The 14,788-nt window shown below is 37.2% G+C and overlaps 1 protein-coding gene and 1 non-coding gene across 3 annotated transcripts in view; one reads left to right on the forward strand and one right to left on the reverse strand.

The window, feature by feature from the left end:
• Positions 1-5,637: 5,637 nt before the first annotated feature.
• IFT56 (intraflagellar transport 56) overlaps positions 5,638-14,788 on the reverse strand; it is a 35,435-nt gene continuing 26,284 nt past the window's right edge. Inside the window, exons 13-18 of one of the 2 annotated variants that reach the window (XM_060156583.1) lie at positions 14,359-14,447; positions 14,050-14,133; positions 13,037-13,106; positions 12,160-12,266; positions 8,922-9,055; positions 5,638-7,419 (exon numbers count right to left, since the gene is read on the reverse strand). In XM_060156583.1, coding sequence (XP_060012566.1) covers positions 7,308-7,419; positions 8,922-9,055; positions 12,160-12,266; positions 13,037-13,106; positions 14,050-14,133; positions 14,359-14,447 — 596 coding nt within the window. In that variant the 3' untranslated portion in view covers positions 5,638-7,307. The remainder of the gene's footprint in view (positions 7,420-8,921; positions 9,056-12,159; positions 12,267-13,036; positions 13,107-14,049; positions 14,134-14,358; positions 14,448-14,788) is intronic. The other variant, XR_009541905.1, reaches the window with a different exon arrangement.
• TRNAE-UUC (transfer RNA glutamic acid (anticodon UUC)) lies at positions 8,240-8,312 on the forward strand. Its single transcript has one exon. It is a non-coding gene; the product is annotated as a tRNA-Glu (tRNA).

Below are 14,788 nucleotides of genomic sequence, written 5' to 3' on the forward strand. Positions count from 1 at the left end.
TGTTTTGCTTTGTGATCCAATCTGTTAATCTTTTTTCTTTTAATAGGTGAGTTAAGCCCATTTACATTTTGATATGAAAGGTATGTTTGAGCCCAGATCTCTCACCTTATTTTATATCACGCTTTCTCCTTTAAACCTTTTAAAAAATCCTCCATGAGGTTTTGTGTATGTTACTTCTGATAATTTAGAAGGTTTATATTTTTGTTCTAATGGGAAAATTTTATTTTCATTTATTTACTTTAAAAATATTTATTTATTTATTTGTCTGTGCCGGGTCTTAGTTGCGGCACGCGGGATATTTTAGTTGAGGCATGCGAACTCTTAGTTGTGGCATGTGGGATCTAGTTCCCTGACCAGGGATCGAACCCGGGCCTACTGCATTGGGAGTGCAGAGTCTTAGCCACTGGACCACCTGGGAAGTCCCTAATGGGATAATTTTATAATGAACTTAATCCTCAATTTCTTTGGATATTGTCATAATTCCATACTATGATTGATGATGAAATTCATCTATTTTTCTCTTTTTGTATACTTTATGTTTAACCTGGTATTATAAAATACAGCTTACATACTACTTGATTTGTCACCTTTAATGATACCTTAAAGATGAAATATCAGTGAACTACTACTATTTTCTACTTTTCTGTCAGTAGAATATTTGGTTACAGCTTTCATAAACACATCACCAATATTCTAGTGATATTTTTTTGTCCAGCATTTGACTTTCTTCTTTCCTCCCTCCCTCCCTTCCTCCCCTCCTTCCTTTGTTTCTTTTCGTTTGTATTAATTGTCTATAGACCCTTAACCGTGTTGTCTGTTTGGGTTATGCATCTTTGAAGAAAATGAGTTTTCCTGGACTAGCTATCTTGGTGGGTATGCATGTCGGGGGACCCCAGGACCATGTGCCCACTGGCAGGTATTTACCTAAGACTCAAGGTTTTGCATTTACTCTTCCCCACCTCCTTTTTAAAATTTACAGATTTTGGGCTGCATTGGGTCTTCGTTGCTGTGCACGGGCTTTCTCTAGTTGCCGTGAGCGCAGGCTTCTCATTGCAGTGGCTTCTTTTGTTGCGGAGCATGGGCTCTAGGTGCGCGGGCTCAGTAGTTGTGGCTCTCGGGCTCTAGAGCACAGGCTCAGTAGTTGCGGCGCACGGGCTTAGTTGTTCCACGGCATATGGGATCTTCCCAGACCAGAGATCGAACCCGTGTCCCCTGCGTTGGCAGGCAGATTCTTAGCCACTGTGCCACCAGGGAAGTCCCTTCCCCGCCTCCTTTGATAAGGAGCTGTTCACAATGATGTCATAACTGCTACAGGCAAAGTGCTTCCTGCAAATATGGCTTGTCCAGTCTTTTGGTTTGCTTGGCCTCCTCTGCTTCTCAGAACTAAACTGTAGACTTTTTCTCTTTTTTTCATTTATCATTTTTCAATGAAATATGAAGATTTAGCTTTTTCTCACACATACCCTGCACATGGACACTTCTCACCCGCACACCCCCTCCCCATACTATTGGATCAATTTTTGGTTGAATCAGTGTTCAGTGCTTACAGTTTTCTGACCGTATAAACTCTTTTTACAGCTGAGCCGTGAAATATGTTATGATTACTTTTCCTTTCCTGCACACCTTATTATTTGCTTTGTTTTCTAGAGGCTTATCTCCAAACTCTCACCCAAACTCTCTTCTCAATACGTTAACAAATGAGGTGTTCAATTTAGCCTTGAATGAGTCCATCCTGAAGCTTTCTGAGCTGCTCTTGTCTGTATTGGTTGATCTCTGAGACTGTAGCAGAGCTGTACTGAAATACGTCCCCACTCATACTGCGCGCATTCCCTCCACTCTCTCTGTTAATGTGGAGCCCCCTTTCTTATATGCTACATTTTCTCTTTTCCTTAGTTTGTTCCCATATTTTTGGTGGAGCACAAAGTTCAGGAGCTAATTTTATGAAATTAAATACATGTCTGAAAAGATATTCGTTCTACTACATACTTGAATGACAGTTTCTAGTTGGAAATAATTTTTCCTCAGAATTCTTAAGGCATTGCAACATTGTTTTAAAGCTTCCAGAGTTGCTATTGAGAAGTCCAAGGCTACTTATCGATCTGATTTTTGAATGTTTGTGTGCAACCTGTGCCGACCTTCCCCAGCAGAAGCTTTAGTTCTCTTTGTCACCAATGTTTCTATAATTACCTTTTTAGTTCCACTGACACGCTGGACAGATGCCCAGGTCTCATTCCAGTTTCCAAATAGTGGTTGCGACCATAGAGAGTGAGCATGAACTTAAACCTGGGATTCTTTTTTAAAAATAGCTTTTTTTATACCAAAAAAATCATATGTATTAATAGATCTATATATATAGCATATATATGTTGTTACATGACTGTATACATTTGCCAAAACTCATAGAACTATAAAAAACATAAATATATATTTCACGATTTCCTCTCCTGTCAATGGGTATTTGGGCTGTTTCCAGGTTTTCCCTGGGCACAGTGCTGTGAGGATCATTCTTGTACGTATCTCCTGGTGTACATGGGCAAGAGTCCATATCTCATGGTATACATGGACATGAGTATCTCTTGAACATATACTGAAGAGTGGAATTGCTGGGTCATGGCATGAAACTACAAGTTTACAAAAAAGGCCATACTGTTTCTCAAAGAACAAATGAAAGTAGATAAATAGGAACAATTAAAATTAAGATTAAACATCTGTAAATATTACTCAAGGCTTCATTTATGTTATCTTCATCTGACATAATCGTTGACTTATTCTCTATATAGTTAAATTCTATACTCCAAGTTTCATTTAAGATTCACTTCCCCCATGTAGCCTTTTCTATGTGACCTATTCTACAATGTTTTTCCCTGTTGAATTTTCTCAGTAAATGTATAAGCTATACTATCCCATAATTTCATTGCTTTTACAGTACCTTGCAATTAGTCTCTATGTCACTGTTACATACATTTTCATCCTAACATGAGCTGTAATTTTAAAAACTTGAATAACATGTCTCAGCTTCATCATATTAATAGCTACTCCTCAGTTAAAAACTGGCAAAGGAGACTATAATTTTATGTATATAGAGGAAATTAAAAATAGAAGGACATGTGTAATTATTAACTGTACATAGTAGAAAAGACCTGTACATACTTAGAGATGCAGTAAGATTCCCTTGAAATTTTTATTAAGCATTTGGTTATGTCTAAGTTATGGTGCAGAAACCTAATTCAGAACCCTGCCAACAATCAGAGATCCCTGAAAATCCAGTGTTTTTTTTTCCCCATAAGGGAGTTCATTTACACAGATGGACTGAACTTTCCATCTGGTTTTGTTTCCCCCTTTGCTTTGGTTGGTGGGAAGCTTGAAAGTGAATTTCTGGCCCATCTTTGGTAATTCTGGTATGTACTTTTGTGTATGAACTTTACTCTTCCTTCTATCTGTTAAGTTTTCTTGTACATATACTTGGTAACTCACCTCAAATTGTTTCTGGAACACAGTGAAATATAAGTAACTGACCAAATAAATACATGAATACATGAATCAATATACAAAAAATGGTGACTTGAATTAGATCAAATGCACCCATAGGTTATGGTATGGATGCTCACGTCTGCGCTTCCCACCGTCCTCTTCCCTGATGTTCACCTAGCAGGGTACTTCTTCCTGTATCTGAGGTTTGTAAACTGTGTTGCCTTGAGGGGCAGCCTGAGTGGTGGACATGCTGCATCTGCTTCCCTTTGCCCTGACCACCAGGACAGTCCCTATTGTACTTGGCATCTAGACTTTATTTAGAGAGAGGGTTTTGATGCAAAAGAGTGCAAACTTGTCTATATACTATACATTCAATACGCACACATCAGCTGAGTGTATTCACCTATCGTTTTATTGTGTGCGTCTCATATCTTCACATATTCCTACAGTCCGGAGTTGAGGTATGTTATGGGCAACCATCAGGTCTCTAGCTCTGCTTCTCTGAGAGCATCTCTGAATAGAAGACTGTTTGAACGTTACCATAAAATACATTTAAACCTGAGAAGTATTTTATAGGATGAAGAAGAGAGATGACTATTTACCTAAGTCATATTGAGGAAGTCATAAGTACAAGAACTAGTAAATCACTAATTCATTTTGCCATTAGAAAGTAAATATAACTTGTGATTTAATGCCCACTTGCTTGCAACTTTTTAAGTGTATCAAGCCACAAAGAAGGAAACCAGTCCTTTGGCTTCTGTGTACTTGGATATATGTTGCATGTGCTACTCACATGGCAGAAGCCTGGACATCTTGCTAGCCGTTGAGTTCCAGGATCCATTCTGGTTGCTTCTCCAAAATGAGGTAGGGGGTGTCCCATATGTATGGATACAAACATTCCCATTGCCTTATTTTATCTCTCAATAGCTTCTTCCTATTGAGAAAACAGTCACACTTTACTGTGTTTAGTTGTGTATACTTCTGTTAGACTGGGTTATCTATCAGGACTGTGCGTTATTTCTCTTTGCATCCCTAGCATCTAGGATATGCTTGGCACACCATAAAACAACAATTAGATGGGAACCAGAATACATGAGGTCAGGTCTCACAAGTCCCCTGCTCTACCAGTTACTGTATGTTTAATTATTCAGTCAACAAGTATTTGGGAGCTTTCTACATATGAGGCGTTATATCATGCACTGGTCAAACAACTTCTGGAATGGGCTGTAACACAGTAAAGAGCCAAACCTAATAGGACTGAGCAGGAATCACAGGCCTTAGCGGACAAGTCTTCTCAGGGGATATCTACTTTCCCCTCAAAAAGAATAACTTGTGAAGCCCAAAACTTTGTGCTACCCCTTTACTCTGGGGTCAGGAAAGAAAGGAGAGAAGGCACATGACACACCCAGGGCCCGCACTCACACTCAACAGAAAACTATAAATAACCAAATAATAAGCTTTAATTTGAATATGTTACAGTGGAATATAATAATTCTTTTAAAGTACAAAAATAATTAAAAAATTTTTTTCCATTTGCAAGTAATATCTGCTACAGATTATGAAGAGTACACTGATGCTATGAACTGTACACATTACACTACATCCTAAGCCTGGACCTCCCCCTCTCCATGCAACACTACTCTGCAATCTTGAGGCCCACCAAGATGTTTCAGAAGTAGCTATCCTTAGTAACAGAATTGGATAGTATCTCTCTTACACTAGTCTTTATGGTTTTTTTGTCTCAATTCTACTGATTAAAAACTTTTTAAAAAGTTAATCTAAAATTCTGGGAATTGCTCTTTTTGGAATATCTTTTTTTTCCCAAAAGACAGGAAAATGGCAGGGAGAAGCTAGAGTGTTAAGCTCAACAAGAACTCATTTAAAAGTAAATCACCATCAGTGGAAAAGTTTTCCAAGTATAGGAAATTTGAAAATAATAGCAATTAACTGGAAGACAAATTTCATTGCAAAGAACCACTGAAAAGTTTCATGTGTCTTTTTCTAATATTATGTTTCCTAATACTTTAAGTGAGGTAACGATCACAAGGATTCTAAAGATTATAGCAGGTTCTGTCCAGATCTGACCCACCTTGTAACTTAGATACTGAGAACCAATTCTTGAAAAAACAGAAACAACATAATAAGGAACAGAAGCTTTGGCATATGAAAAATGATATAACTTTGTTTTATAAAATTCAGTTTTTCAGGTCAGTTTATTTATTTATTTTTTGCGGTACGTGGGCCTCTCACTGTTGCGGCCTCTCCCGTTGCAGAGCACAGGCTCTGGACGCGCAGGCTCAGCGGCCATGGCTCACGGGCCCAGCCGCTCCGCGGCATGTGGGATCTTCCCGGACCGGGGCACGAACCCATATCCTCTGCATCGGCAGGCGGACTCTCAACCACTGCACCACCAGGGAAGCCCCAGGTCAGTTTATTTTGATTTGTGCTCTGAACTGATTAGATCTGGGTCTAAATAAAAGACTGGAAAACTGGTCATCTTCCTGAGCAGATCTGGAAGAACCCCTTGCAACTGTCCAGAAGGCAAAGGCTCTCTGCCATCACAGACCTTCTTTCCTTAGCTGCTCCGACTCCTGCCATGTTCCCATCTCCATTCTATATATGAATTCTTCATCCACAGTGGATGCTGGGGGTATAGGTGGGAAAACTGACACTATTCTTCTTTAGTGCTTCAAGGAATTATGAGTTTCAGTTCCCAGGCTGGATAGGGATGGCTCTGCACTTTCTATACCTGTAATACTTGTACCTTAAACTAACAGAAAAAAATTATGTAATATAGAAACAAAGGTAATCTGGTACATAAAACATGTAGGTCTATCTTCTGAAAATAGGTCGCGAGCCTAAAAATGCTCAGTTGTGTAATGGGTTTATATTGCGAGAGCTCGGAAACATTGGGCCAGGATACGACTTAGGACAGAGTCCAGCCATTAGGAAATCCCTCAAAGGGCTCTACACGATCCATATTCTATTAACATTACATTAAGAAATAAAATAATCTTTGTAGCCCTACTTTCAAAACTTGATGTTTATTCAGCAGGATATATGAAGAAAAACCTAACCTGTAATGTTACCTAAATTACAGTGGGGAAGTGCCTGATGAGATTTTTATACTGTTTCTTGAATATCTTCAAATGTACCACACAGATTTTTTTCATAGTACTTACCTTTAAAAAAACTGCAATATTCAGGTTACTCCACTGCAACTGTGTTATTATCATCAAGAATTCAACTACTGAAAGAGTAATCCCATAAGCCTATTATCTATTAATGACTGGACAGTCTGATAAAGGATCTTACTGCCATTCTTAGAATCATGTAGCTATTTATAACCTCTGCTCTCCCAAGATTCAGAGCTGCACTATTAAACTTTTTATGGAATTTCCCAGTAAAACAGGATAATGTACATAGATGGCTAAAATTAAGATGACAGAATGATGGTGACCTTTGAGCATTAAAGGCATTTGTTATTGCAGCTTGGAGAAAATGCCATGGAATGCTAATATGTAAAAAAAGTTATGCCATTCTCCTTCAAGTCAGTAAATCACATAAGAGGACTCTGAGTAGTTTTAGAAGAAAGGCACCAGACAAGTCCAAAGTCTTATTGGTCGTCGGATCATACAGGAGCCACAGCACAAATTATGGCTCTTAGTTCAGCCAGGAGGCTCGGTCTAAGCAAGCCAGTCACTGATCTTGAGGCTCGAAGAGCAAGGAAGGAAGTGTCAGTAAAACAGAGCCCCGCATCTTACGTAAACTTGAGGAGAATGATTTCCAATTTTATGTCAACGTGGTGACTGGCTCCTTAGGACTCCGGAGCTAGTTTAGACAGGCACTCTGTTTTCTTTGGCCCATTTCTTCATGATCCGGATGATATACTCTACTTGGGTGTTACCCGTGCTTCTCAGTAAATGGAGCACTTCTCGAAGGGTCTCTCTGAGGAAAAGATTTGAAAGGACAAATTGTTTCAGTAAAGAATGCAAATTAACAAGTAAAATAAACTTGTGACTGTTCTTCATATGCTTCTGATATGTGTATATGGTGCATTCAAAAACCAATTACAAACTTCCTAGCCTTCTATTCTTTTGAGGCCATAGTAAAATGGAAATTCTGTGAAATCCTTCTCACCAATCCAAGTTTTCCTTGTTTACTTCTACTATCTATATATATGCTATTTTTTGTCTTAATATTGCATAAATATTTCCATTTCTATGCTTATTCTGCATGACAGAGTAGAAAGTTGTATCAAGGAGCTGGGTTCAAAGAGTTGGGTTCAAATTCTAGCTCTGTGCTAACAAGTGACTTAACTTGTCTGAGCCCCAGATTTCTCCTTTGTTTAAGGTGGTAATCACCCGAAACTGGGTGTCATTGCCATATCTGTAAAATTTTACAAAGCCAGGCATAGATTATTTCTTCAAGAAAAATAATATATTAATAAATATGGAAGAGAGGAAAGTTAATGACCAAGATTTGGCAAATGTCAGTATTTATATTTTAAGTAACTTAAATTTAATTAAAATTTAAACTCATGCTTTAAGTAATGCAGACTAAAACTTCCCTATTACCTCATCAAATCTATAGATGACTGTCGATTGACCCTCTTCCCTAAGAGTTCTCTCATGTTTTCTACGTTTTCCCTCAAGTATCTTCTTTCAACTACCCAAGTTCTTTTCAACTTTTATTTAGGAGTGGAAGTAGATACAAGGCAGGAAGTAATTTTTGATAGATTATTTACTTATAAAATAGTCATGGGAATTCCCTGATGGTCCAGTGGTTAGGACTCAGCACTTTCACTGCTGGGGCCCAGGTTCAATCCCTGGTCGGGGGAACTAAGATGCCACAAGCTGCGTGGAGCGGCCAAAAAAAAAAAAAGAGTCGCATCTTCTATTTATACATCAGTAACAAATACATTCCATAAAGTTATTTTCAGAAAACTGAATTTAGTTTTAAGTAGTTTAACTTTAACAAATGGAGCTATATGCCACTTAATTTTATGTAGACTTAATGTCTCAGTATTTCCTGGAATATGAGAAGGCAAAAGAAAAAAAAAGAGTTATTAACCACACTCACTCCATTTCTAATTCTTTGAGGACTAAACTAAGAGACACAAGAAAAAAGCCAAAAGGCAAAGAAAAGAGAAGAAGAGATTGAAAAAGGCATTGTATGAAAATGACAATTCATTTGGAGCCAAATATATATCTTGCTCTTATACTTGAGAGCTGTAGTATACTCAATGTCCCCATTATACATAGTTTAGAATGATCTGATTCTATAAAATAAAAATTCTGGAGGAAAAAGGTCAGATAGAAATATAAAACTTAACCTTTTATTCATCAAAATAATTTTTAGTGTTCAGAAGACATGATCCAAGAAAGCAATTCTCATCCCCCAGGAACCAGCAAATGCATAGAGGTAGTGTCTATTGTCTGTCTACTTACTTGGGTTCTCTCCCAGCTAAGATCATCTGGAATATGCCTACACAGGCCCCCCTCTTGCCTTCCCAATATTCAGGGTTGGGATCCAGCCTCTCTAAGACATCAAATGCTTTGGCTGAATAGTAAAACTGGCCCATCTGAATAAAAGAAAGTACTGTGGTAATACTTGTAGTCAAAAGGTCACACAGAATGAAACTAAATGTAAAGATACCATGAAACATAATTTCATAAAACAAGTGCGTGGGTAATGACAACACTTGCAATGAGCAAATTAGATAAATTTCAATTCCTTATTAAAACAAGAAGGAAAATCACAGTTTGTGTACATGAGTTCAATTTAAACCCCCTTCCCTTCATTAAGTTTTCATCAATATAACATTTCTTCTACATATAGTCAAGTTACACTGTAATCAACATATTTGTCATTTCTTCTAATCATATTCTAATCTTGAGGATAAACTCTGATGACTGTGATTTGAACTGGTTATTTTTCAAGTTTCCTCAATACATTCTGTAGATGACTACTATCATTCATTTTACGCTAATATGATCCTACTCAACCCAAGAGGATGGTCTTTCCCTTACCTTGTCCCTAAAGTCTCAGAATGCCCAGATGTACACTGACTCCTACTCCAAACAGCAAGTCTTTTAAACATTTAATTCATTTTGACAAACTTCTTTCCCAAATATACTACACATTTCCTTGGCCTTGTAGAGTATGCTGACTATCATTAAATTTTGCTTAGATGAGGTTTCCTGATTGGCAATCATAAATGTATAGTGTTCACTGAAGTCTTCAAATTGCTTGGCAATCCTCCTTACTCAGTGCGGTTTCGTTACCTTTCCTTTCCTGTGAACTGTTGTTTTACACCTTTGCCAATTTCCTAAGATCTCTACTGCATCTTAGCTTAGCTTTCTTCTATACTTCATAGGGAAGACACAACTCTCCTTCCTTCAGTTCAAATTATTCTTGTACCTTCATTACTCCTTCCCCCTTTTCTGCATATCTCTCAGAAAGAAGTGTTCTTATTCCTTTTCAAGGTTAATCCTTCTTCCTATAAATTTTTCTCCTAAAAATTTTTTCTTTGGTAAAGAAACACACCAAATGGTGTGGGAAACATACATGTACAGTTTAATGACTATAATGTCAATGTAAGTGTAACTACCACCCAGGTCAAGAAATGAAACATTGACAGCAAAACAGAAGCTCTGTGTGTCACGTCCACACTACAACCCTCTCTTTCCCTATTTTCGGTAACTAGTAGCCTGACTTTTATGGTCATCAGTTCTTTTACCTTCTTTATAGTTTTATCAGCTATGTAAACATCTTTAGACAATATAATTGAGTGTTGCCTCTTAGTATGTTAGCTATATGAAATAAAGCTGTAAATATTCTTTTGTGTCTTGTATATGTTTTTACAATTCATCTATATTGCTGGATAGAGCTCTAGTTGGTTCATTTTTTAAAGTCTTTTTATTTTAAAATAATTATAAATTTACAGAAAGTCACAAAGATAGTACAGAGTGGTCCCATGTCCCTTTCAACCAATTTCCCCCATTATAGCTTATACAACTATAGTACATTATCACAATATCAAACCCAGAAAACTGACATCACTACAATGTGTATGTACAGTTCTGTCATTTAATCAAATGTGTAGGTTCATGTAACCACCACCCCTATCAAGATACAGATCTATTCCATCACCACAAAGCTGTACTCTCCTCCCAGCTGACCACCCCTAACCTCTGGCAATCACCAATTTTTTCTACATCTCTATAATTTTGTCATTTCAAGAATGTTAGATATATGAAATCATACATCAGTTTTTTAAGATTGTGGTCTACGTTATTCTCATTGAATCTGCTTCCTAATCCAATTCTCTTCTGTACCTAGCAGTGCTTTCTCAGGCCTCTTGCAATTCTATCTAGTTGCAGATTTGACATTTTCCCTCCTTGGCATTTGATAAAATAGGAACAAGAAAAAGAGTAATAAAAAACACTTTTTTTCTCTCTCTCCTGGTTCTTTTCTTTTCCTTCTGTTCATCTTCATCCTCTGTCTCTTTCACTGACTCTTCTTTCTATTTCTATCCCTTAAATAGTGGTGTTCCATGTGGTTCCTCACCCCATTCACTGGTTAATCTCATTCTCTCCCATACTCCACTGCTACTACTGCTACTGCTACTGCTACTACCACCACCACCATTAACTACTGTTAACTTCTAAAGCTACATCTCTAGTCCGAGCCTCTCACATGAATACCTGAGCTCCAGGCTCACCCTGATAATTTCACACATGTAATATCTCTACCTGGGAGCCCCAAACACAGATTTAATACATCTAAAATTGAACTAAATTCCTGTCTTTTATGTTTTATTTTCCTCTGCCTTCCCTAACTCACTTAATATCATTGCCATCCACCAAGTTCTATTAAACATTTTCAAGTTTCCTATGTTTTAAATCCTTTTCCACTGATGGTGATTCACTTTATAATGTAATGATTCACTTTGCAATGAGCTATTATTGATTAATTTGATACTAGACTCTCTTTACCTGACGTTTTCCTGTCTTTTGGACAGGAAGAAATATTCCCAAAATAGGAGTTTCCAAAATTTGAGGCTAACTTTTTAAAAAGCTTTTAATGTATAGGATAGGGCCCCAAACTCCTCCCTCTTCCCTGCCTTTCCAACTCCCTACACACACACACACACATACACACAGAGTTCGTCTACTATTTGCACCATGGTTTTCCCAAAGGTTTGGTTTGCAACTCTCTTACTCTTCTTACTTTACTCCCTTATCGGTAATCTCACTTTTTTCAGGGTTTCAATTACTATTGAAGTGGTGATGATTTCTCCAGATTTGTCTCTCGATGTCAGAGGACATCATTCTTGAGCTTCAGAACGAAACTTCCAATTACCAGATGAATATCTCTATCTGCATGGTACCTAAAGATTCATAGCCTTTAGAAATCTAAAACCTCCTCTCTAAACCACTATTTCATACACATTATTTCATATTTCATTTATATGTATACATGTTTTATGTACATATAAAACCCTGAAATGCTGCCTATCTCTGAGTTCAGTTTATTCATAAAAGGGATGACATTTCTGATATCACGATGCGAATCCTCTCACCTATAGCCATTTAATCTCTAGGACACTTTCCCCTAATATTTAGTCAATGCAGCAATGCGATACCGATCTTCACTTTCCCCTTAGGTCTCACTCAGACGCACCTTGTAGCAGTCATTAGCAATGAGCTGTAAGAGGCTAAAGGACTCGCCAGAGGTTTCCATCTTGAGATAAAGTTCCCAGGCTAGTCTTGGCTTCTTATTCATAATGTCTACAAAGAGAAACAAAGTTTAAATGTACAAGAAATACACTTCTGCATCTTCCTAGTCTATGGATTTGGTTCTATGTTACAAATATACAAAGTAATGGTAAGCAGCCCTTACATGGGAAAGCTTACACTGTCGGCATTAAGCTGGTTTCCCCATCAGAACTCTACCATACTTAAAATACTTAAGTTAAGCTTTACATAGTTACATCTTTTTAGATTGGGTTGACTTCCAGTAGTTCCTACTTTGCTCATCTGCTGAAAAGTCATCTATCATTCATTCAATCCCACTCATACAGTTCCAGCCTCACTTAGAAATCTAATTGCTAAAATTTTCCCATGACTTCAAAAACTCAGTGAACATTTTAAAACCAAGTGAAAAAAAAGGAGCAAGAGAGAGACAGACAGACAGAGACGATAGGCTATATAGTACACACAAATTATGTTTTTGACATTTTATCACTTTTCAGGCCTGCACCAAAGTGAAAAGGTAAAATTAGCATAACAATATCATTTAACAAAAAACAATGTAAACTCAGACTCTGGAAGCTTTACTAGGCTAAAGGAAGAACTTGGCATCTTTTAGGACTGTTTATGCTACGTCAATGTCATATGGTAGAACTATTCACAGGGTAAACATATATAACACATGTACGTGGCCATCCTTACTGAGTAGCATTAACAACACTTAATCTCAGAGTTTACTCATTCTACAAAACAAAATTAGAAAACACTCAATAAAAGCATTCCTCTATAACATTTAAAAGAAGACTCACAGCACCGAGCTAGCCAACTGAGGTAAATGTAGTCATTTTTCATCTTCTCACTTTGGATTAAAAGGAAAATCTGTAAGAGGAGGAAAAAGGGAATAAACGTGAAGATGCTTTTACAATAAAAATATCCATAGCAGCTTGCCTTAGATTAATGAGCATTATAAATGACCAAATTCTATACAGCCCACTGAGAAAAGTAAAGGACAATTTTTGTGCTGATTTTAAAACACTTCTCTCAGTTATTGATATCACAAGGTAACATGAGGTTGGTGAGGATATAGAAGATTTGAACAGAATAATTAACAACTGCACATGCTACTGGGCAATAAAGCAAGTCTCAACAGATTTTAAAGGACTGGTGTTATACAGACCACACTCTATGACTACAATACAATTCAGTTAGAAATCAAAATAAAATAACCTGGAAAGGATAACATACACACTTGAAAATCATGAAACATGTTTTAGAATAACTCATCGTCAAAGATAATAAAAAGATCATTTCTAAACATAATGGAAACTAGAAAATACTTAGAATTTGAATAATAATGAGTTGAGTAATTTGTTGAATAATAACAAAATTGAATTAAATAATTCAATTGAATTATTTTGAATCATTCAGATAACCTATGGAGTTAGAAGTCAAGATAGTGGTTAGCCTTGTGGGAAAGAGACTGACTCAAAAAGGAGATGGGTGCATTCCCAGGGTTATGATAATATTCTGTTTCATGATCTGGGTACTGACTATTTGGGTATGTTCACTTTAAAAATTCATCAAGCTGTGTACTTTGATTTGTATACTTTTCTCCATGTATGTTATGTTTTTATAAAATTTATCCAAAAAAGGAAAACATGAATGTGGTTATAAAATCTATATATCTATTTATATTGTACTTTTTAATATAACCTAAGAACAACAGAACTTTTAATAATCCTTTACCCTTAAACTTTTTGAGAAAAAGATAACAATGTTTTTAGATAGAATTATTCAAACGCCTTCAAAAGCAGGTACCCACCTCTTCACCCTCGCTGGTATTGCCAGTTGCAGCTTTGGCTTGGGCATAATTAAAGTTAAAGATGTCATCATTATAGAAGTAACTCTGAAAAACATCCCAAGAACAGGTCACACTGAGCATTAACATATAAAATATGAAAACATCAGTCATACCAGGTAAACACAAAAATAATCTTAAGGAATTAGCTGATGCCACTACTACCACCACAGTAAAAGGGCGGTAGTAAAAGATACTCTAAAAGTATCTTATCTGTGACATACTATATACAGTATTTTGTATACAAAGTCATCTAGAAAATTCTACACTGACCTTAAACGAGTTGAGGTAAATCAAGACATCATCAAATTGCTTAAGCAGGAAGAAACAGGAAGCCATGCACTGCCTCCCTGGTATTGTATCTGAAATGGAATGGGAAAAGAAACCAGGTGTATTCATGAAACTAAAAGTTCTCTTTAGGGGCTTCCCTGGTGGCGCAGTAGTTAAGAATCCGTGTACCAATGCAGGGGACACGGGTTTGAGACCTGGTCCGGGAAGAGCCCACATGCCGTGGAGCAACCCATGCGCCACAACTACTGAGCCCGTGCTCTAGAGCTCATGCTCCATAACGAGAGAAGCCACTGTAATGAGAAGTCCGCGCACCACAACAAAGAGCAGCCCCCGCTCGCTGCAAGTAGAAAGCCTGTGCGCAGCAACAGAGACCCAACGCAGCCAAAAATAAATAAATTAATTAATTAAAATA

This window comes from Lagenorhynchus albirostris, chromosome 8 (assembly GCF_949774975.1).
Source record: "Lagenorhynchus albirostris chromosome 8, mLagAlb1.1, whole genome shotgun sequence".
Classification (NCBI taxonomy): Eukaryota; Metazoa; Chordata; class Mammalia; order Artiodactyla; family Delphinidae; genus Lagenorhynchus; species Lagenorhynchus albirostris.